This window comes from Dipodomys merriami, unplaced genomic scaffold, assembly GCF_024711535.1.
Source record: "Dipodomys merriami isolate MVZ:Mamm:240054 unplaced genomic scaffold, mDipMer1.0.p SCAF_1, whole genome shotgun sequence".
Lineage (NCBI taxonomy): Eukaryota > Metazoa > Chordata > Mammalia > Rodentia > Heteromyidae > Dipodomys > Dipodomys merriami.
This window is the reverse complement of record NW_027202270.1, coordinates 39728292-39750594: the sequence shown is the minus strand read 5'-3', so window position 1 is coordinate 39750594 and position 22303 is coordinate 39728292. Positions and strand designations below refer to the sequence as shown.

Here is a 22303-nt window from a genome sequence, read left to right as displayed (position 1 = left end):
GAGCATGTGCGACCTAACCTGGGATCAGTGTGCCTAGCGCCCTGACCTCCGTCAGCCCGGCCTCAGGTCGCCAAGGGGAAAACCAGTGTGTCAGCCTCAGGCGAGGCCCGGGCCAGGCCCGGGACACAGGCAATGTCACCGTCGCGCGGATTTCAGGACAGGCCCTCCCCGGTGGGCGTCGCAGTCACTGGAATCCGGCAACTGAAAACGTTAGAAGTTATCCATTGGACACGGAGGGCTTTCTAGCAATTTACGGTACAGGAAAATGTGTTTTTTAACTTCAGAAACGGGACCGGGAAGGATTCGGAAACAGGGACGAAGAGGCCCGCGCGGGGGAGGGGCAGGCCGCGCGAGAAGAAAGGGAAAGGCCTTTCTTTCAGGTGACGCGCGGTCAGGAGACGTTCTCCCGACGTGGGCGCTCACCATTGGCCGAGCCCTTTTTGACGTGCCGACAGCCGCCCTGGCGCGAACAGCGACCAAGGCGGCACTTCATTGGATGTTAGTGAGGCGCGCGCGCTCCCGCGACCCGCCAAACCTCCGCCCGCCAACCCGCTGGTCTAGTCCCCCTTCGCTCCTGCCTGGCCACGCCCCTTCCCGAGATCGCCCCTCCCCCGGCAGGCCGGCGGCGCGCGGAAAGAGCGTCACGTGACGACTAGCCCCGCCTCTTCCTCTCGGTCCCATATTGAACTCGAGTTGGAAGAGGCGAGTCCGGTCTCAAAATGGAGGTAAAACCGCCGCCCGGTCGCCCCCAGCCCGACTCCGGCCGTCGCCGCCGTCGCCGGGGGGAGGAGGTATTAGGGGGAGAGCGGGGGGTTGATGGGTAGCAACCGGCTTGGGGGGGCCTGGCGGGGAGCGGGGAGGCCGGGTGGACCGAGTCGGCCGTCCCGCGCTCTGCGTTGAGACGGGCGGCGGGTGGGGGAGGGGAGCAGGCCTGTGAGGCCTCCTCGGGGCTCCTCGCCCGCCTCGCCCGCACCTTCGGCCTCACTGGTGGCCCACGGAGACGCAGCGTGGTCGGGGGACCCCTTAGGAGGCCAGACGGCCCGCCGGCTGCGCGGCCTCGGATGCGTGGCCGAGAGCGGCATGGCGGGCCTTCCCGGGAGCGGTTGGGAGGAGGTGGTGGGGGAGGGGAGGGGACGAGCAGGCACATCCGGGCGATCGAGCAGGCGGGCGGCGGCCACATCGACTCCGATCCGCCGCCGCGTTACGAAATGGCGCATTGGTCCGCAATGGCCGCCGCCTCGCTGCGTCGCCGGGAAAGAGCGCGGGATTGGAGAGAGATGGCGGGAGGCGGCCCGGCGTTGCCGAAAATGGCCGAGAAGCTCCGGGGCGCGGTGCTTTCACTGAAGTTCTCCGGGCGCGATTCTAGGCCTTTACGGAGCACGGCGGCGACCAGAACTGGTGAAATTGTTTAGCCTGTTAACAGCTCCCGGTTGGGTTTTTTTTTTTTTTCTGGAGAGCCTGCCGATTTAAACTGCTTCCTACAGTATTTAGAATGGTACTACGCAGATCCCCACGTGGGTGAAGTGCTTTTTATTGTTGTAGAATTTGAAATTTACAATGTGTAGTAGTGAAATAGGAACTTAGCTATTTGAAAAAAAAAAGCCTGAATATCCCGTTGCTTGTTTTGGCTCTGGTGGTATTTTATGAGTTCTAGTTCCTTAAGTGTTTGAGATTTATGTACGTGTTCTATTTCTTCAGTCAGTTTTCGTGTTCTTAGGAAATACTTTTAGCCAACAGGGAAAGTGGATTAACAGGCTGTTAACCGTTTAACCTAGCATACGAAGATCTCCTAACCTCTCTGTTTCTAGAGGACATTAGAATATAAATGTGAGCCCCTTTAAAGGACTTCAGATGATCGAAATTCGTGCGTGATTGTGGCAATTTTGTAGCATTGGGAAACAATTTCAGGTTGCATCTTAACTTTTTAATGAGCATTTCTGTTTTGTGCTTAACTCTGGTCAGGCAGTATATACTGTACACGACGTAAGTTGTATTTGGATCACTTGGCCGTATGATGTAAATGCACATATTGTATCATGTAACATTGATAGCAGAAAGCTACACGGTTTGCTTATCTTTCAAAAATTTTTTTTTGGTGGAAGAGATGTTGGTTTAGCCTAGGAATGCCTATTGTAATGTTGATTTTTCTCTAGATTTGCCAGGTGTATTTTGCAGGCTGTCATTTCAAGTTAGATGTTGGAAGTGTAGACTAGGAATACTTCAAATGGAGTGGTTGAACATTCTGGATACCGTGCTTCTTAGAAAATGACTTATTAATTAAAATAATCTCTTCCTGGACACTTAGTTGCAGCGTTGAAGAAAGGATTTTTTTTATTCTGAAATTATTTTGACTTAAAGTAATTATTGGCGCCATTTTAGGTAAATTTAATTGGTCAAACTGTTAATGCTACAGGAGCTTACAAAGAATGCAAATTTTAAAAAATTACAAGAAATAATAAAATATAATGATTCTTTTTCCTAGGGCCATGATCCAAAGGAACCAGAGCAGCTGCGGAAGCTGTTTATTGGTGGTCTGAGCTTCGAAACTACAGATGATAGTTTAAGAGAACATTTTGAGAAATGGGGCACACTCACAGATTGTGTGGTAAGTTAAAAGGAAGAAAAAGATTCTTAGGAAGGGTAGAGGACCTGTGGAGGTATACTAAATTTTTAAAAATTTTTATTTTGTAGGTAATGAGAGATCCTCAGACAAAACGTTCCAGGGGCTTCGGTTTTGTGACTTATTCTTGTGTTGAAGAGGTGGATGCAGCCATGTGTGCTAGACCCCACAAGGTTGATGGACGTGTTGTGGAACCAAAGAGAGCGGTTTCTAGAGAGGTATTTCAATACCTTGTTGTATTATATGTGGAACAGTGAAAGTTTGGCTTTTTGACTTAATTTCTTTATCTGTAGGATTCTGTGAAGCCAGGAGCCCATCTAACAGTGAAGAAAATTTTTGTTGGTGGTATTAAAGAAGATACAGAAGAATATAATTTGAGAGACTACTTTGAAAAATATGGCAAGATTGAAACCATAGAAGTTATGGAAGACCGGCAGAGTGGAAAAAAGAGAGGATTTGCTTTTGTAACTTTTGATGATCATGATACAGTTGATAAAATTGTTGGTAAGTAAAAATACTGGAATTTGAATTTTTAGTTTCAACTAAATTTGCTAAGTTGCTTAGCAAATTTTGTTGTATTTACTAACCTAAAAAGTGGATAGGTCACTTTCTGTAAATTGCACCTGTGTGACCAGCATCTAGTTCAAGAAATCAACATTTTAACTTCCCAGAACATTCCCTTACCCTCACTCAAGACTCAGCTGTCTTATTGACAGTGTGTTAATGAGGTGCATAATGACAGAGGTTATCATTTTTATGTTCTTTTCCAAACATAAAATAACTTTCTTTTGTTTGATTAAAAAAATTTTAGTTCAGAAATACCACACTATTAATGGGCATAATTGTGAAGTGAAAAAGGCCCTTTCTAAACAAGAGATGCAGTCTGCTGGATCACAAAGAGGTAAGTAGATCTGTTACACGTATATAATAAATGAGTGATGTTAGTGAAATTCTTAAAAACCTTAACTTGGCCTGTGTTAAAGGTCGTGGAGGTGGATCTGGCAACTTTATGGGTCGTGGAGGAAACTTTGGAGGTGGTGGAGGTAATTTTGGACGTGGTGGAAACTTTGGTGGAAGAGGTAGGATATATACTTCAGTTGTAAGTACAAGTGTATCTTGAATTGAACAGTAACTTGCATATATAATTTTAATTCATATCTTCGCTTTCCTTAGGAGGCTATGGTGGTGGAGGTGGTGGCAGCAGAGGTAGCTATGGAGGAGGTGATGGTGGATACAATGGATTTGGAGGTGATGGTAAGCTTACGTTTATTTTGTCTAAATGAGGTTAGACAAATTAAATATACTTTTAAACTCTTCAGAAGAGTGAACTTTCCCCTTGGAGATTGACCATTAGTCCTTTTTGGCCAAAAAGATACATTTTACTGTGGGCTAGGGATATGACTCGTGATAGAGCATAGCCTGCAAGCTTGAGGGCCCTACTCCTTTTTTCTCCCCCACCCCCAAGAATCATCTGTGATAGCAGTTGAGTTACTGGGGCTTTTTTGGAGGGTGCAGGTACTCAGGCCTACTTCACTCAGTTTACTTGCTTACTACTTGAACCACACCTCCATCTTAGCATTTTGCTGGATAATTGGAAATGGAGTTTTGTATGAGCTGGCTTCAGACTTTGCCCTCCTGATGAGCTAGGTTTGTAGACATGAAGCACCAGGGCCAAGCTGGCCTTGTTTTTCTTAGTGAAATTTAAACATTTAACAGATGAATTTTGTTTTCAAGATTCTGTTAAGATTCTTACTGTTAATGGCTAAGCATTAGGGTTTGTTTTTTGTTTTTGTTGGTTCTTTTTGGGGAGGGGGAGGGGCGGTCCTGCGGCCTGAACTCAGGGCTTAGGCACTGTCCTGGGCTTTTGCTCGTGCCACTTGAGCCATAGCACCACTTTTGGCTTTTTCTGTGTATGTGGTACTGAGGAATCCAACCCAGGCTTCATGCATGCTAGGCAAGCACTCCACTACTGAGCCACGTTCCCAGCCCTATTACCAGGTTTTATAATGTTTATTGGCTTGCCAGTTGATGAAAAATAATATGAAACGAATTCAGTATCTTCATCCCCTTATAATTTTTTTTTGGGGGGGGGGGTCCGGTCATGGGGCCTGAACTCTGGGCCTGGGCACTGTCCCTCAGTTCTTCAGCTCAAGGCTAGCGATCTACCACTTGAGCCACAGCACCACTTCCGGCTATTTTCTTTTTGTTTATGTGGTGCTGAGGAATCGAACCCAGGGTCTTAGGCATGCAAGGCAAGTGCTCTACCACTGAGCCACCTTCCCAGCCCCTCCCTTTATAATGTTTTATGTGGCTTATTTTCATTCAGGTGGCAACTATGGCGGCGGCCCTGGTTATAGTAGTAGAGGAGGCTATGGTGGTGGTGGACCAGGTTATGGAAACCAAGGTGGAGGATATGGTGGTGGTGGAGGAGGATATGATGGTTACAATGAAGGAGGAAATTTTGGTGGTGGTAAGTTTGCTTTTACTCATTTGTTAAATATTCGATACTCTTTTTCATTACAAATGTTTAAAAGATGTTTTTAACACCTTAATAAAATATAATAGTAGAAAAATAGATACTGAAGCTAATTTTTCTTGGCCATAGAGTAAAGGAGTAAAAGTATCCCTACCTCTCAGAAGTTGTAAAGTGGGCCCTTCTAAACTAGGAAATAGAACATGCAAATTGAATGCTTGAATTTTGAAGTGAATAAGGGTACCGTCTGTGGTCTTAGCTAAAATACTTTTGGGTTTTTTTGTTTTTTTTGTTTTATTGGTTCGGGTCGTGGGGCCTGAACTCTGGGCCTGGGTGGGCACTGTCCCTCAGCTCAAGGCCTGCCCTCTACCACTTGAGCCACAGCACCACTTCTGGCTTTTTTTTTTTTTTTTGCTTATGTGGTGCTGAGGAATCAAACCCAGGGCCTCAGGCATGCAAGGCAAGCGCTCTCTACCACTGAGCCACCTTCCCAGCCCTTGGTTTCTTCTTTAACCCATGTCTTGGGTCTGTTATGAAACCTCTGGTAAAGGGAGGTTGGTAGTTTTCTATGATCTTGGTCATTGATTCATAGAGTTGCATGTAATTGTTGTAGAGTGTGCTACTATGGTCGTCAGAGGTAGAATTCCATAATTTTAAGGGGATAAAACTTGGGTCTGGGTAAACTACAAATAAAATCTTTGCAATTTTAGGTAACTACGGTGGTGGTGGCAACTATAATGATTTTGGAAATTACAGTGGACAACAGCAATCAAATTATGGACCCATGAAGGGGGGCAGTTTTGGTGGAAGAAGCTCTGGCAGTCCATATGGTGGTAAATAATTTTTAGTAAAAACTTTTAGAGTCAGTTAAGCTTAAAAGTTTGTGTATTTGAAAATTTTGCCTTTGTATTCCCAGGTGGTTATGGATCTGGTGGTGGAAGTGGTGGATATGGTAGCAGAAGGTTTTAAAAACAACAGAAAAAGGGTAGGTATCTTTAAATTTTTATTATGATGATAAATAATATGTGGAACTGTTCACTGACTGTAATAATTTTTTTATCCTGTATTATTCAACAGGCTACAGTTCTTAGCAGGAGAGAGAGCGAGGAGTTGTCAGGAAAGCTGCAGGTTACTTTGAGACAGTCGTCCCAAATGCATTAGAGGAACTGTAAAAATCTGCCACAGAAGGAACGATGATCCATAGTCAGAAAAGTTACTGCAGCTTAAACAGGAAACCCTTCTTGTTCAGGACTGTCATAGCCACAGTTTGCAAAAAGTGCAGCTATTGATTAATGCAATGTAGTGTCAATTAGATGTACATTCCTGAGGTCTTTTATCTGTTGTAGCTTTGTCTTTTTCTTTTTCTTTTCATTACATCAGGTATATTGCCCTGTAAATTGTGGTAGTGGTACCAGGAATAAAAAATTAAGGAATTTTTAACTTTTCAATATTTGTGTAGTTCAGTTTTTCTACATTTTAGTACAGAAACTTTAACAAAATGCAGTTTTGAAGGTGTTTCCTTGTGAGTTAACAAGTAAAGATCATTGTTAATTACTATTTTGTATGAATTTTGCTAAAGTTAACTGTAAAGAAACACCTACTGACTTGCAGTTTAAGGGGAATCTATTCTCCTCATTTCCAAACCATGATACGAATGGGCGCTGACATGTGGAGAGAATAGATACTTGTATGTATGCATTGTGTGTTTTAGATACATAGGATTGGGTATTTAAATTAGCATATTTGTGACTTTAATAGCATTAAGATTACCTTCCAATGAAAAAAACCCCTCAAAATCCCTATTTGGTTTTTGTGCATTTTCTTTCAATGTAATCATGGTTTTAGTGTGTTTTAAGATTTGCTGAATCGTAGCTGTGTTTAGAACATCTCCATTCTACATTTACCTTGATCACATTGAGAATGACTGCTACCATAGTTTTGGAGTGTAAAGCATGTCTGCTGCCCTCTATTTAAATTTGTAAAGGGTAGTGGATGTTTTCCCCATCCCTTTAGAAACCATTCTTAATTTTTGATTCAGGACCACTAAATGTGCAATGTCTGAGCATATTAGTGGATACCTGATTTTATTCTGTTTTTTCTTTGAGACCCCTGAGGCCTATAAGTTTTATTACTTTCCTTGGTTTAATTTCTCCATGCAAGTTTTCAGAGCAAGAGAATAAAAAGACACTTCATTGTCAAATCCTTAACTGGCTGGCATGCTTTCCTGTTTGTACCCTACACATTTTTCTGAGTGAATCCAAGGATAAGATATAATTGTCCAAAATAACAAATGCAGCAGATATGTAGCACAGTTGCTTAGTACAAGCTTCTCACTTCCCAAAGACCTGGATTGAAATTTGGGTAGTTTTTGAGTTCTTAGTTAAATTCCTACAGAACACACTGTTACTCCTGTGTATATTTCAATCTAAATCATGTTGGTATGAGTTAGTGATCTTGTTTGGAAGATTGGTTGAGAAGAGATTTCAATAATAAGGTCATACATTATATAAACCAATGTCTACTGTTTGCGCCAGCTAGTGCTTTCAATTTCACTCAAACCCTTAGTATGTGCCCTGCTGTTACTCTTTATTTGACAGTGAACGTTGAATTCAAGATTTTTACGTGGTTTTTAAAGTACTAAGCAAAACAAGCAATAAAAAGGGGAATGGGGCGTGCTAGTGTTTGAATATGCTCTCTTGTTGCTCTACTTCTGTGCATTATTAATATTTGGATGCATGCAATGCCAGCATGGAAATCGGTCTTCACAGATACTGAAGTTTTCCAGAAAACACTCAAACCAATAAATGTATCAAGACAACATTCCATTGTTAATGGGCATATGTGAATAAGCAGTGTAGAAAATAGGCTTATATTAGAAAATGGTTAAGTCTTATTAACATCAAGTGTGGTTATATAAATGGACACTGTCAATGTTCATAACTTGGGTACTTGGTCAAAATAATGCTTGGGAAACATTAAAATTGAGCTAAATTGTCTCAAGTTTTTTTTATTCGTTATAATAAAGGTTGAAGGAATGGGGAAGATTTAACATTTCCTGTTTTTATGTTTGTGAAATTGTTTGACACAACCTTGACAGTATCCTTTAATGGCATCTAAGGTTAATTGTACTGTTAACCAACTTTTATGTTCTGGAACTAGTTTAATAGTTAAAATATTTCTCAGTAAGTGGATGTTTACAACCTATAAGCAGGTGTGTTCTGTATGTGACCTGTTTATAAGTTGTATTAGGTTAGTTTTGATGAACAGTGTGGAAAAGTAAGCCATGAGGAGGGTGATTTAACCAGCTTTAAAGGACCTAAGTTATGCTTTCTAAAGCACAGTGTGGATCAAAGGAAACTCACTAAGACAGGACTTCAGCAGCCTTTTGATTATGGACAAGTCAGCATAAATAAAGAATGAGAAGGCAGCAGCAAGAGCTTCAACTACAGAGGAGTGAAAGCATAAGATACTATGATGATAGTGAGCAGCTTTCCAAAAGCTAGTTAAATCTGCTTATTACAACTGAAATATCGAAGAAAGTCTAGCAGGAAGGAGTTCTTCGCCTTTTGGAACATCAATGAGATAGTTGCCACAGACACTAGGTCTAGCATTTAGACCTGCGAGGAAGGGCAATAAGGATTAGGTAAGGCTTGAATTTGAATTTTTTCACTAATTAAAGAGTGATTTTTTGTAAAGCAAGGTAAGAGTAATCTTTTTGATTTGCAGGTTGAATGTGAACCCTACTTGCCTAAATGAGGAATGTCTTTCCTACCATCTTAAATACGAAGGTTTCTGGCTGGGTAAGGTTTGTAGCTCACAGTAAAACCTATGACATTTATTTTCCCACAAATCTATTACATATTTAGAATTTCATCCCCCACTAGTAGGGACATTGGCGAGATTCTCAAGCTGAATTTTTGGTACCACATTCAAACTTCAAAGCCTTCGCTTTTTTAATTCCCCTGCAATAACCATTAGTGTTCATAAGTTAGACATGGCATCTTTTTTTCATCTATATAGATAGAGTTCATTTTAAGTGTCTAGGGTAATATCCAGTAAAGGAAAGAAAGTATGAAAACATTATTGTTGTAATAAGCATAACTTCTGACATGATTAAGCTGCCAATTCTCATGCTTAGGAAAAACAATGAATTTAACACAGTTGATGAAACAAGATCTCTGTTCAAGTGTCCTCAAGTTATCTTGCACGCAAACTCAATTATACCAGCAGGTTAAATTTTGTTTGGTTTATCTTAACAGTAAGGTTCTTATACTATTTCTAAAAGACACCTTTTCCCCCACATTTTGGTTGCTACTTAAATCAGTTGCTGATTGTCATAAGGGCTACTTTTTCTGCCCTAAAAGGGCTTGTTAAAAATTGAGGTTTAATTTATTAATACTTTTCAGGAGACAGTCACTCCAAATGTACTAGTTTGTAAGTCGTAAGTCAGTGTCTTAACATGAACAGCAATAGCTCACCAGAGTGTATTTGCAGAGAAAGGTTGGGTCTAGATCAGAACTGGAATTTCTCAACCAGAATTAAGGTAATAACCTTTCTACATGGTTTAGTTAAAAAAGGGAAACTTTCTTTTAAAGGTATTTTCATTTCATCTGAAATAAAGTGATTTTATTTAAACAGTTCCATTGTCATTTCTGAAAAATCAGTTATAGTGCCAATAAAGGATGTTATTGGAAATGGTCAGGGGAAATTTCAATCTTTAAACCTATAGGTTATTGTTTCCAATACTGCGTTTTTAAGGTAAACTTACATATTTTTCATGTCCTAAAAATAACTGGTAAAAGTCTGTTAGAGGACTAAATAGAAATAGGCTTGAATTCAAGGTTTTCAGTTGTCTCAGTATGAAATACTTCTCAACTTTCAGGTTGGTGTCACAAAGGTAGTGCATAAGCATGCTAATGTTGCAGAAGTTGTGTATGGTTTGTTAGCCTGTCCACAATTTTAGAGCTTGTTTTCTGATTTTTAAGACATAAGAGGTGGTCTGTAATGGATTTAAATGTTTCATTTGTAGTATAATGAAATGTTTACAGAAAGATAACTTTTTCATTAAACTATTTTTTAGAAATTTGTGTCTTGTTTTGTTACTTTAGTGTTCATAATACAGGTAAAACTTCAATAGCAAAAGCTTGTTTTAAAAGGAAGTCTATTGAATGGAAAGGTTAGAATAAAGGTACTTTTGAAGATTTACTGCTATTTTTAAAAGGACAGTTATATCTTGGACAGGAGTAATTGGGCAATTGGATACATGAGAAGAAACACGCTGGGAAAGAATTGTGTGTTGGGGGTAAAGGGGTTTCTTACACCTGAATAGACAGATGGAACATAATTTTATGAATAGGGGAAAGGTTATATGAAAACGTTAACCTACAGCAAATTTAACCCAAGTGAAAGGTACAAGGATATGCTTACAGTCACTAGATTTGGTTATAGTTTGGGTTGATAATGTGGTTTTAAAACTGCAGCATTGCATATTGGCATTTCTAGCTTTAATAGCTGTTAGTATCATTTGAATATGCTTTGAGTTGAAGTATTCTAGAGTCAGATAAGGATTTTGTGGTTTGCTGTTAACAGGATCCTAAGGTTCTCATATCAAACTGGTTTTCTATAAGTATTTGTGTTATGTACAGTTAAGTGATCTTAAGTAGATGTATATCTTAAATTAATTTTAATACATGAGTTCGGAAGTCAGAACAAGAATACTTCCAGGAAGCATACTTTTTTTTCAGAATGAAAACAACTGGGAAACATTTGAGAGTTGCAGCTATTAAATTGGAAAATACAGTGTTTCTTTTCAAATATGGGACCTTATTATATATTATATTGGTTTAACTTTGGATTGAATGAATTATGTCAAGTTTTGGGCCACTTAACAAAATAGGCCAATTTTGCTTATCCTGATTTCAGACTGCCATGTAATGGCAAGGGGTGCAGTTCGTTGAGCTGCATGCATGTTAATGTAATTGGCAAAGCTCTGAAAACTAGCTAGAAAATAATTCCAATGTTGGTGTGGTAATGGGTCAAGTTAGGCAAAGGGGTTAATCATTGGCTTTGGATTATTTTAAAGGTAGAGCTGGTTAAATTGGGCTAAATGACATCCATGTATAGTCATGAATGTAATTAAATGGTTTTTAACAGGAAAGGGTTCTGTTAGATGTTAACAGGCTTTTAACAAACATAGATTTACATTCTTTAAAATACACCAGGACTAGAGGTATGGCTGAAAGCCCCCAGTTTAAACCCTCGTACCACCAAGGCATTTGTCACTTTCATTGGGTTGTTGATTTGTAGTCAAATCTCGCTGTCTTGATTTCAATAGGTATTAAAGAATGTAATTAAGATTTTGTTACTCTCTCATTCTTAAATTTTGTCAATCCGATTTAAACAACTTAGCTTTGTTTTTGACCATTGTCAAGTTATTTGGAAGTTTTGTGTTCATTTCTTTCTGGCTGTTTGATAATACCAACAGACCTTCTCAAATGGTGACCTTATGTGCATACATGTGGAGTTTAGATATTTCAGTGACTAATAAAGTATTTTGTGACTTAGTAATGTGTGCTTTATACATTAAATGAGGTCTTAGTGAATCTGACATTACATTTTGAGTTTACATGGTTGTCAACAACGATCAGATTTGTGCTGATTGCAATAAGTCATAGCACTGAATCCCATTGTGATTTGTTTCCAAGATTGTTGAAGGAAATACTATGAAAATAACCCATCAAAATTCTAAAAGAAATTTAAGTTCTAACCACATTAAGAACTTAAATTTCTGGAGCTAGGAATGTGGCTTCGTGGTATAGTGCTGCCTAGCATGCATGAAGCCCTGGGTTCCATTTCTGCACCACATAAAAAGTCAGTAGTAGTGCTGTGGCTCAAAATGGTGGAGTGCTAGTCTTGGGCAAAAAAGCCTCAGGGACAGTGCCCAGACCCTGAGTCCAAGCCCCACCCAGAACTGGCACCAAAAATTTATGTGCGAGCTGGGAAGGTGAATCAATGGTAGAGCACTTGCCTTGCATGCCTGCTGAGGCCCTGGGTTCGATTCCTCAGCACCACATGAGCAAAAAGAAAAAAGGCTGGAAGTGGCACTGTGGCTCAAATAGTATAGCGCTAGCCTTGAGCTGAAGAGCTGAGGGACAGCACCCAGGCCCAGAGTTAAGACCCCACGACCGGCCCCCTCCCCACCCACCCCCCCAAAAAATTTATGTGCAAAGTGAAGATAATGCTAACACCAAATGATTTGGGATTTTGATAGGTTGACTAGGTAGTTGAGCTAGTACCTAAAGTTTTGAGATTTCTTTTTAATGCAGCACTGGAGTTTTACAGTGATTTTCCTTCTCAGTATAGTAAAACTGGTACATTGTAAGTAGGAAGAATATTTTATTTTATTTTGGGTCTGGTCGTGGGGCCTGAACTCTGGGCCTTGAGCTCTTCAGCTCAAGGCTAGTGCTCTACTACCTGAGCACAGTGCCACTTCCGGCTTTTTTTCTTTTTGCTTTATGTGGTGCTGAGGAATCAAACCCAGGGCCTCAGGCATGCAAGGCAAGCACTCTACCACTGAGCCACCTTCCCAGCTCCAGTAGGAAGAATCTTGAATATTAAGTGTGGACACATTTGAACAGCCCTTCAAAAGAGTTACAGAAATTTCAGCAAACATGTAGGTTTTATATTAATATGAAATGAAAGTTCACTTCATGGCACAATAGATGTGACCTACAGAATTGAACTTAGAACTATGGTTTAATGGTTTGAGGTCAGGTATAAAAGTACAAATGGGCCAGGTACAGGTGACTCATGCCCGTAATTGTAGCTACTCAGGAAGCTGAGTTCTGAGGATCATAGTTTAAGCCAGCCTGGGCAGAAAAGTCCCTGTGAGACTTTAATAAACCACTTAAAAACGAGTGGTTCAGCCGGGCACTGGTGGCTCACGCCTGTAATCCTAGCTACTCAGGAGGCTGAGATCTGAGGATCGCGGTTCAAAGCCAGACCGGGCAGGAGAGACCGTGAGACTCCTATCTCCAATAAACCACCAGAAAACCGGAAGTGGCGTTGTAGCTCAAGTGGTAGAGCGCTTGCCTTGAGCTGAAATGCTGAGGGACAGCGCCCAGGCCCAGAGTTCAAGCCCCACGACCGACAAAAAAAAAACACGAGTGGTTCTGTGGCTTGAGTGGTAGCATGCTATCTTTGAGCACAAAGAGTCTTGGGGATAGTGCGAATACCCTTAGTTAAAGCCCCAAAACCAAAAGAAAAAAATGACAAACGTAGGATTTGTTCTACTTGGAAAGCTTAGCAAATCTTATGTTAGTGTTTGCTATATGGCCTTAAAATTCTATCTAACCAGCTAAATTACATGGCGGAGCAATTTTTTTTTTTTCTTGTCAGTAGTGGGGTTTGAACTTTGGGCCTGGGCACTGTCCCTCAGCTCAAGGCAAGTGCTCTACCACTTGGGCCACAGTGCCACTTTGGTTTTCTGAGTGGTTTGTTAAGAGATCAGAGTCTCATGGAATTTCCTGCCTGGGCTGGCTTTGAACTGCGATCCTCAGATCTCAGCCTCCTGAGTAGCTAGGATTACAGGTGAGAGCCTTTATGAAATACAGATGGAGATCTGCTTCCATTTGCTCGAGAACTGCTGTTCTCCCATCACCAATTCCAAGTGCTCCCGATAAGACTGCCCCCAAAGATATGCCTCCAACTCATTTGCAATTTTGTAAGACCATTGTTCTGAGATTGGAAAAGTGTCCTCTCCTTTGCCATCATCACTAAAGGAAATTCTTGATGGCACAAGAAAAATAGGACACAGCATTTTCCCATGTCCCAGATCCATTGGTCCTTCAACTCATTTAAAACCTACGCCTTTTAGTCATGAGTCCAATTCTGCTACTGAGCTCATTTTGTTTTTGTCATATAACCCAAATACCCTATTTTAAGGCCAAAGAAAATAGGTAAAAATACATTTATAAAAGTTCTTAACAGGTGGAACTTCTGCTTTACAAATGAGGAAACAAGCTTTGAGTGTTGAGTTGCTAGAAATCTTTCTAGGAATTAATGGGCAGTAAGCCCAGTTAGTCTATTTCCAGGGCTGGTAGACTTGTACACCATTTGGTCCTAATGGATTGATAAGACCAAGGGAATGATTAGCTATGAGTGCCTATTCTAAACATTTTTTGACAGCAGACAGAGCACAAATGACAACTGTCTAGGTGGAGTGAATTGGTGCTGTGAATGGTGTGTGTTAGTCCTGGTTTTGTGGGCTGTTTTTGCTGTTGTTTTGGTGCCACCAGGGCTTGACCTCTGCTTCCCACTCAGGTTTTCTTGGTCACAGCTAATGCTATCACTTGAGCCACAACTCCAGTCCAGCATTTTGCTTGTCAACTGGAGGTGGAATATTAGGGACTTTTATGTCCAGTCCAGCTTTGAACTTCAATCTCACAGGTATTGGCTTGAACAGTTAGGATCACAATAGATGCAACACCTGAAGCCATCTGAAGACGTTCAGTTTAGCTATGTCAGATCCACATCTACAATTACAGCATTCCTGGAGGTAGAAGCTGGCTTGAGCTATGTGGCAAAACCCTTTCTCAAGAAAAAATGGGACTTGAGGATGTAGGTCCATGAGATTGCTTGCCTAGCATGCACAAAGGCCCTGGGTTTGATAGCATGTTTGGTGGCACCCATTTTCAAAATATTTTGAGGGGTCTTATTTTTGTATCCTCTATAATAGGTGTCCAAATACATTTAAATGTGAACCTTTTTTTCCAACCTGCTCTATTGAGTTCCCTATTCCTGGGCAACTCAATTCAATCTCTTAAAAGGTATTCTGAAATGCAAATCCAGTACCTTCTACCCTTTGCTATTATGGTCCTGAACCAAAACCAAGCCACTGTGATAATTTATTAACTAACTTCCCAAATGGTCTCTGTCCCACTCTAAACCTCATTTCCTGCTTACCATGGTGATAGCTTCTCACTTGACTCTAGGCTAATGCCCTTCTGAAGGCTTACAAGGCGCTGTGTTGTGCCTGCCCTCCATACTTCCCCTGGCTTCACACTTCTTCTGGTCCATTAATGCTGTCCATTTTTTCAATTTGGCCTTGGCCTTTGAACTTGCTCTGTTTGCAATTTCAGTATGGCTTCCTATTTACAACCCAATTAACTTTTTATCTGTCTTCCCACTTTTCTAATAATGCTTAACTCCCCTTCATTAAGATTTTTTTTCCCCCTTCATTAAGATTTAAGTTCTGGGAGCTCAGAGATACTAGTTTTGTTGTTGGTACTACAAATAATGGAGGCATTTATTGATCTAAAAAAAAATCAAGGTTTTCATGTCAACAGGTGCCAACACATTTACTTGGTTGAAATGTACTTGGCTATTGAAACTATCAATACACTTTCTTTGTAACCTTAGTACCATGCTTGCACCATAACATTAGTACCATACTGTTCTTTTTGTGGATGTGTGTTCTGGTTCTGGGACTTGAACTCAGTGCCTGGGTGCTGTCCCTGAGCTTGCTTTGCTCAGGAGCAGACCTCAATCACTTGAACCACAGCTCTACTTCAGCTTTTTTTGGTGGTTAAAAGGAGGTAAGAGTCTCATGGGCTTTCCTGTCCCAGTGGGCTTTGAACTAAGATCCTCAGATCTTAGCTTTATGAGTAGCTAGTATTATAAGTGACAGCTACCAGCACCTGGCTCAAAACCATTCAAAAATAAAATTTCCATTGTGTTAATTAGGCGATTATCCTATAGAAAATACTGTTGTGAATAAAAAAATGAATCCAAACAAATAACAATCATAATACTCCTTTATTAGTGCCAGCGCTTTAAGTTGTTTTTTTGCCTGCATTAAACAATTTAATATAAAAATGCCATTTTTCATATTTATTTTAAAAAACTATGGTTAGTTTTGCAATGATTTGCTTTTAGCTGGAGGTCCTGTCCTATCATATAAATCTATGAATGTAACAAATGAGATTAAGAACAGTATAAATAAGTCCTGTAGTATTTACACTTACACAAAAACTAGCTCAAACTGTGTCTTAAGAAATTAACTTCACTGTTAAAATGAAACTACTGATTCAACATACTGATACTTTAATGTTTTTTAAAGTTTCATATTTTCTACACTAGTTTCGGCTATTTTGCATAGAATTACTTTGTAAAGTATGTTTCTGTATTTCACATCACAGGAGGTTTTAGTGTAAACAGTACAAAAAACCCCACAAAATTCATGAGCTCAGAAAAGGTCAAATCCAAACCTAATTTTTCTTAACATCTGGCTTCTTACTTTTGGGAACAAGGAATACATTGCCATCCCTTGTTTGCTGCAGGGAATATTCACTTGGAGAGTAAGGTTTTCCATCTTCATCACGTAACATGCTGAAGACCTCAAGATACAAGGTGCTGAGTTGTTTTTTCAGTAGGTGGAGGCTTTTGTCATTTTCTCCTTTTTCTTTGAGTAATTTTTCTTTTTCATCTTTTAAATGACCTAAGTCTTGCTCCAGTTCTACTATATTTTCCAGTTTTCTTTTTCTGCAATTCTGAGCAGCCACTTTATTCTTACCCCTCCTACGAATATCTCGAATTAAGGCAAGTTGAGCTTCATTGAATTGCTCTTTGGACATCATTTCATTAAAGTCATCAACAGGCAGATTAATGATTTTTTCTACAGGGAATGGGATATGAAGAGCCTTTGCTCTAAGCTCATCTCTTGTGAGATGAGCCTCTAAACGGCTTGAATGTTTGTCTTTTGTGAATGGGGCTTTTCGATGACCAGGACTTACAGGCAATTCTTTCTTTAGTGTGTTTTCACACTGGACATCATGCATAGGAGCACTGTGCCCTTGAGTTGGTGACAAAGGTTCCACTGTATTCTCAGAATGCACTACTGGCTGTGTTTTAGTACTATTTTGTTTGACACTTCCAGGAGCACTATCTGGCTCTTCCATTTCAGAATCACTGAAGCCTGGTGGTGGGTCTCCATAGATGGAAGATTCTACTGAGTGTTCCGGGGATGCTATGCTGAAACTTGTGTTAAGTGAAATGCCCGAGTCAGAATCATTGAATTCTGTTGTGCTTTCAGAATGCTTTTGGTTGAAAGCTTTACAGAATGATAGATCAGTCTCATCAATGAACCCACTGAGGAATTCAGAGAATGATTGGCTTGTAGTAACAGAAGAGGGCAAGCTGTTGTGGACAGTGGGTTCTCCTATAAAAACAGAATAGCAGTCATCACCCAAATCTGTGTTTAATGTGGCATTTGGGTTTATCGAGTTCACTGTCAGCTGGCTGGGATCTTCTGTAGAGAGGATGCTGCTGAATGAATCCTCAAAATCATTAATAAAATGTGGACTGCAATTCCCTACTTCCTTTTCCAGTGAGGGAATTGAAGAGTACAAATGGTAATTGTTGTCAATTTCTGTTGGTTTGCCTTCTGGGCTTGGAACCTCGCTAGTAGTCACAACCAGCTTTTCATTTTCAATATTAAGACACTGTAGGAAAGAAATTTATATTTATGATTCAAGATTAAATGTTCTTTAATAGCTAATCCAATCTGGTAAATTCCCCACTCTCTTCAAGGTGTTCTAAAATTCAGAGATAATTTCCATTTTGAGTTGATGAATACACCTAATCTTTAGGTACCATTTTCAGTGTTCCTAGGGCACACTTCAGGTTTAGAACTGTTCTTAAATATTCAGCCCATTTAACAAAAGTGCTGTTAAAAGTGAGTATTTGTTTGGGGAGAGGACAAAACGGTGGGTCACACAAATGGAAGAAGAGTGAGCACGTGTAGTTATATTCATTGTATATTCATTGTGCATTATTATATAAATTGAGGGTAGGGATGGGAGGTGGGTAATGGGGAAGAATGATGGCGGGGGGACACTGACCAAGAAGCATTGTACTTAACTTACGTAATTGTAACCTTTGTATGACTTAATTTTTTTGAAAAAGTGAGCCTGGACAGCTCTCATGACTAATTTAAAAGCACCTTCAAATACTTCTTGTTAAGTAGGTAGCATATAACTAATAAACATATATAATATACAAAATATGCTTCTTCAGCACTGCATTAGTTCTTGGTTACCTGCAGTTCTGGAATGGAAAGTAGCTCTTCCCAAACTTGCTCAAAGTCCTGCTGTATGGTGTTTAAATCAGTCATGGCTACTTCAAAAGGTGTTTCAAGTGACTGAGCCTGATTAGAAGCTGCAAAGCCTGGGCTCTCCATGTGACTGGGAATATCCAAAACGAGTGACTGATGAAAAGTAGCTGAAGAAACCTAAAATTGACAGGACATTTACTATAAGCTCCCAAACACTATCCTAACACTTTAAGACAGAACCAGCTAGTTATATACTTTACTGACTTACAATTCCTATACAGTATTTTCCCACTACCCAAATGACTTCAAATTTATAATTTAATGGCTTATTTTTATCCCAGGCATAAAAAAACCTTCAAAATGGGTAAGAACAAGTTTTAAAACCCAGTTTGTATCTGTAGTATCTAGTATAATTCATCAAACAATAGACTGAATCTGGGTGCTGGTGGCTCACACTTGTAATCCTAAGATCTGAGGTCAGATTCAAAGCCAGCCTGGGCAAGAAAGTCTGTGAGACTCTTTATCTCCAAGTAACCACCAAAAAAGGAGGCAGAGCTGTAGCTTGAAATGATACTTATCCTTGAGCACAAAAGCTTAGGGACAGTACCTAGACTCAGTTCAAGCTGCAGGACCAGCGCGCGCGCGCGCACACACACACGCACGCACGCACGCGCACACGCACGCGCGTGCACACGCACACGCACTAACTCAAGTCTTCACTTGTTACTTAGCTTTAATGGTTCTTAGCAAAAAATCTGTATATACCTATAATAAATGAGTTATTTCCATGGTTATGCCTATTCATGTTTGTGGTTATGCAGTAACAAAGGTTTGTGGTTTTGTATTGTTTAAGGTTGTTTTTAGAGGCAGATATACTACTGCTACCTTGACAAAATATTTCCTTGGTAGAAGTTTTCCTCCTATTGGAGTCACATTAAAGGGATTAAACTAGGATATGTTCGGTGTAGTTACAGAATATTACTATTAATCACATTTTATACCTCGTCATCATCTACAAATGGGAATGTCTCTGCCATAAGCTGCATGCAGTCATCGAAGTACAAAGCATCTGGTTTGGGAATGTGGGCAACCTAGATTAAAAGGGAAAGACAAAAAGGAACAAAAAAGTTAAAATTTTAATTGTCATGCTAAAGATTTGTGATTTGTGTAAGGTTCATGATTAAGGTCCATAAATGTTTACAATCTAGTAATTATTTTAGCAATCAGTTTGGTGCACAAACTTAAACCAGACTACATAAATCTTAGCTTCTCCTTTTTAAAACCTAATTAATACATTGCTGGTAATCAAACCTAGGGCCTCATGCACATTAGGCAAGTGCTTTCATTCTTTTGAATAAAACAATCTGGGAAATTAATTTGAGCTTTTTTTTGGTCAGTTGTGGGGCTTGGTGACTCTGGGCCTGAGTGCTGTGGCTTGAACTCAGTCTAGGCACTGTCCCTAAGCTTTTGTGCTCAAGGATAAGTATTCTATCATCATCACTCTCTTAGAACAGAGAGTATGCTTAAACATAGGAGTGAAACTATATCCAAGGTTGCAGAATAATGAAAAGGGGCAGTTGGGCTTTGGGCCAGGGCTCTGACAAAACCATCATGCTATTCAGTCTTCCATTTTTTGTTGTTGTTGTTGGTGGTGGTGGGGCTTGGGAGCTGTCCCTGCACTCTTCAGCTCAAGGTGAGCACTCTACCACTTGAGCTACAGCACCACTTCCAGTTTTCTGGTGGTTAATTGGAGATGAGTTTCCTGGACTTTCTGCCCCGGTTGGCTTTGAGCCACGACCCTCAGATCTCAGCCTCCTGAGTTTAATTTGAGCTTTATTTGCTCAGTTACATTAAGACAATTCCTGCCATAATACCACATACTACCACAAGCCTACATACTAGTTTCATTACTGTCTGCATTTTTGTTGCCGATAACGTAATTTACAAGTTTCTTTCATGTGATGTGTGGCTCCCTAATCCATAAAGTAATTAAGTAGCTCAGTTATTGAACTAATCAGGAGGCTGAGAATGGGAACTTAATAAATTGATAGGGTCACAAAGACATAGTAAAAGGCAGAGTTGAAACTCAAATCCAGATACTCTATTCTGTTTACATTTCCTTAAACTCTGCTATATACTTTCCCAAGAATTGAGCATGTCATACCTGGGAATAGTTGGCAGATCCACTGGTTTCTGACTGGATGTGCTGCGTAGACTGAACTGGGAGGAATTCACCTGTTTCTTCATCTAGTTGTAACTGAGCAAAAAAGGCTTTCTCTTGTTCCTTTTGGAGTTGTTCTTGTCTTTCCTTTTCAAGTTTTTTCTGTTTTTCCAGCTCATACTCCTTCTGTCGCTGACTGAAGTCAAACACTTCTCTACTTACCCCAAGATCTATATCTTGCCTCCAAAGTATGTCAATCAAATCCATATCCTATGTTTAAAACAAAAACAGGAGAGATCATGGTTAAGATGGTCCACATAGGTCAATTCACATAGGTCAATTCACAGTATTCCACTGTTCACAGTGGGCAATTACAAGCAAAATGAGAATGAGAATACAAATTCAGTGTTCTGAAATAGCCAGTTAATTCCTTCAATCTTTTTACCACCACATACCCATCCATTCTAATGTATCTATCACTAATGAAATGATTGTGAGAAAAGTTAGAAAGAAATGTTCCACGTGTCCTTGAATTAAATCTCAAGCCAGGCATTGGTGGCTCATACCTGTAATCCTAGCTACTAAGGAGGCTGAGATCTGAGGATTGCAGTTCGAAGTCAGCTCAGGTAGGAAAGATTGTGAAACTCTATCTCAACTACCAAAAAGCTAGAAGTAGAGGTGTGGCTCAAGTGGCAGAGTACTAGCCTTGAGCAAAAAAGCTCACTGACAGTACCGAGGCCCTGAAATTGAGCCTCATAAATGGCAGGTATGCACACACACAAAACAACTCACACTTGAGTCTTAAGAGCATACAAATTGCAGCATGACATATTATGAGAAAGAGGATTTCAAGAACACTGAAAACTCATGGAGTTTCCTTTTCTTTTTTTGCAGGGGGGGGGAGGTCCGGTCATGGGGCCTGAACTCTGGGCCTTAGCACTGTCCCTCAGCTCTTCAGCTCAAAGCTAGCACTCTATCACTTGAGCCACAGCGCCACTTCCAGCTTTTTTTTTTGCTTATGTGGTGCTGATGAATCGAACTCAGGGCCTCATGCATGCAAGGCAAGCACTCTACCACTGAGCCACCTTCCCAGCCCATCATGGAGTTTTCTTTACCTTCCTCAGCATGTGTAGTTGATAGAGGGACATCTCCAAGTTAAACTGACAGTTATAAAATAATTTTTATTTTTCCCCTTATACTGGGTTATCTTCATTTCCTGTTACTCTTGTCTCTGTGATTTACCTATTAAATAATTTCCTGATGACTTGAGCTTTACTTCCCAGGTCATGAACAAGTTGGTAAAGAGAAAAGCTGCCTGAGTTGAATTTATAAATACCTTTTTTGGGGTAAGGATGGTCTGGGGACCCATCCTAGGGTCCTTGGCATGCTATAAGTAAATAGTATATCACTAGGGGTGACACCTCTAGCCAAAAACTAAACATTTCTCTAAGGAAAGACTGATGGTACAAAAATTTTAAATATACAAAGATTCTTACAAATAGGAAATGGTCATTTTGTTTTAGTAAGATACCATATAAGAAAGAATGTATCTGGTACATTCTCAACCAAAAACATGCCAAAGCAGCTTTTGATTTGTTGCCAATTTTCTGAAAATTATAAACAAGTAGAAAATTTACATCAGTTTATATGTAATCATTCATATTGAAAATAAAGTGAAATTGAGGTTGGAAAAATCAAGACATGGGAAAATAGGGGTTGGGATCTGATGGCTGGTGGTTATGGTATGTAAAAATCCTAGTGCTAGCCAGGTGCCAGTGGCTCACACCGCAATCCTAGCTACTCAGAAGGCTGAGATCTGATGATCATGGTTTGAAGCCAGCCTGGGCATGAAAGTCTTTTGTGACTCATCTCCAAATAACCACCCAAATACTGGAAGTGGAGCTGTGGTTCAAAGTGTTAGAGTGCTAGCCTTGAGCA

General features: G+C 40.2%; 2 protein-coding genes across 6 annotated transcripts in view; one reads left to right on the top strand and one right to left on the bottom strand.

The window, feature by feature from the left end:
* Positions 1-637: 637 nt before the first annotated feature.
* Positions 638-11656, top strand: Hnrnpa3 (heterogeneous nuclear ribonucleoprotein A3). 3 transcript variants are annotated; one of them, XM_070020368.1, is made up of 11 exons: positions 638-725; positions 2483-2605; positions 2692-2838; positions 2914-3124; positions 3432-3521; positions 3604-3699; positions 3794-3874; positions 4947-5090; positions 5804-5926; positions 6010-6078; positions 6171-6541. In XM_070020368.1, exons 1-10 carry the CDS (start codon positions 720-722, stop codon positions 6060-6062), a joined length of 1074 nt encoding a protein of 357 aa, XP_069876469.1. In that variant the 5' UTR covers positions 638-719; the 3' UTR covers positions 6063-6078; positions 6171-6541. The 3 variants fall into 3 exon arrangements, with proteins under 3 accessions (XP_069876469.1, XP_069876463.1, XP_069876458.1); XM_070020362.1 differs by lacking the exon at positions 6171-6541 and adding an exon at positions 8820-11656 and having other exon boundaries at positions 657-791; XM_070020357.1 differs by having other exon boundaries at positions 657-791.
* A 4233-nt stretch (positions 11657-15889) lies between these two features.
* Nfe2l2 (NFE2 like bZIP transcription factor 2) overlaps positions 15890-22303 on the bottom strand; it is a 34015-nt gene continuing 27601 nt past the window's right edge. For all 3 annotated transcript variants that reach the window (XM_070020337.1, XM_070020353.1, XM_070020348.1), the window contains exons 2-5: positions 20369-20635; positions 19206-19295; positions 18190-18381; positions 15890-17593 (exon numbers count right to left, since the gene is read on the bottom strand). In XM_070020337.1, the coding sequence (XP_069876438.1) occupies positions 16361-17593; positions 18190-18381; positions 19206-19295; positions 20369-20635 (1782 nt within the window). In that variant the 3' untranslated portion in view covers positions 15890-16360. The remainder of the gene's footprint in view (positions 17594-18189; positions 18382-19205; positions 19296-20368; positions 20636-22303) is intronic.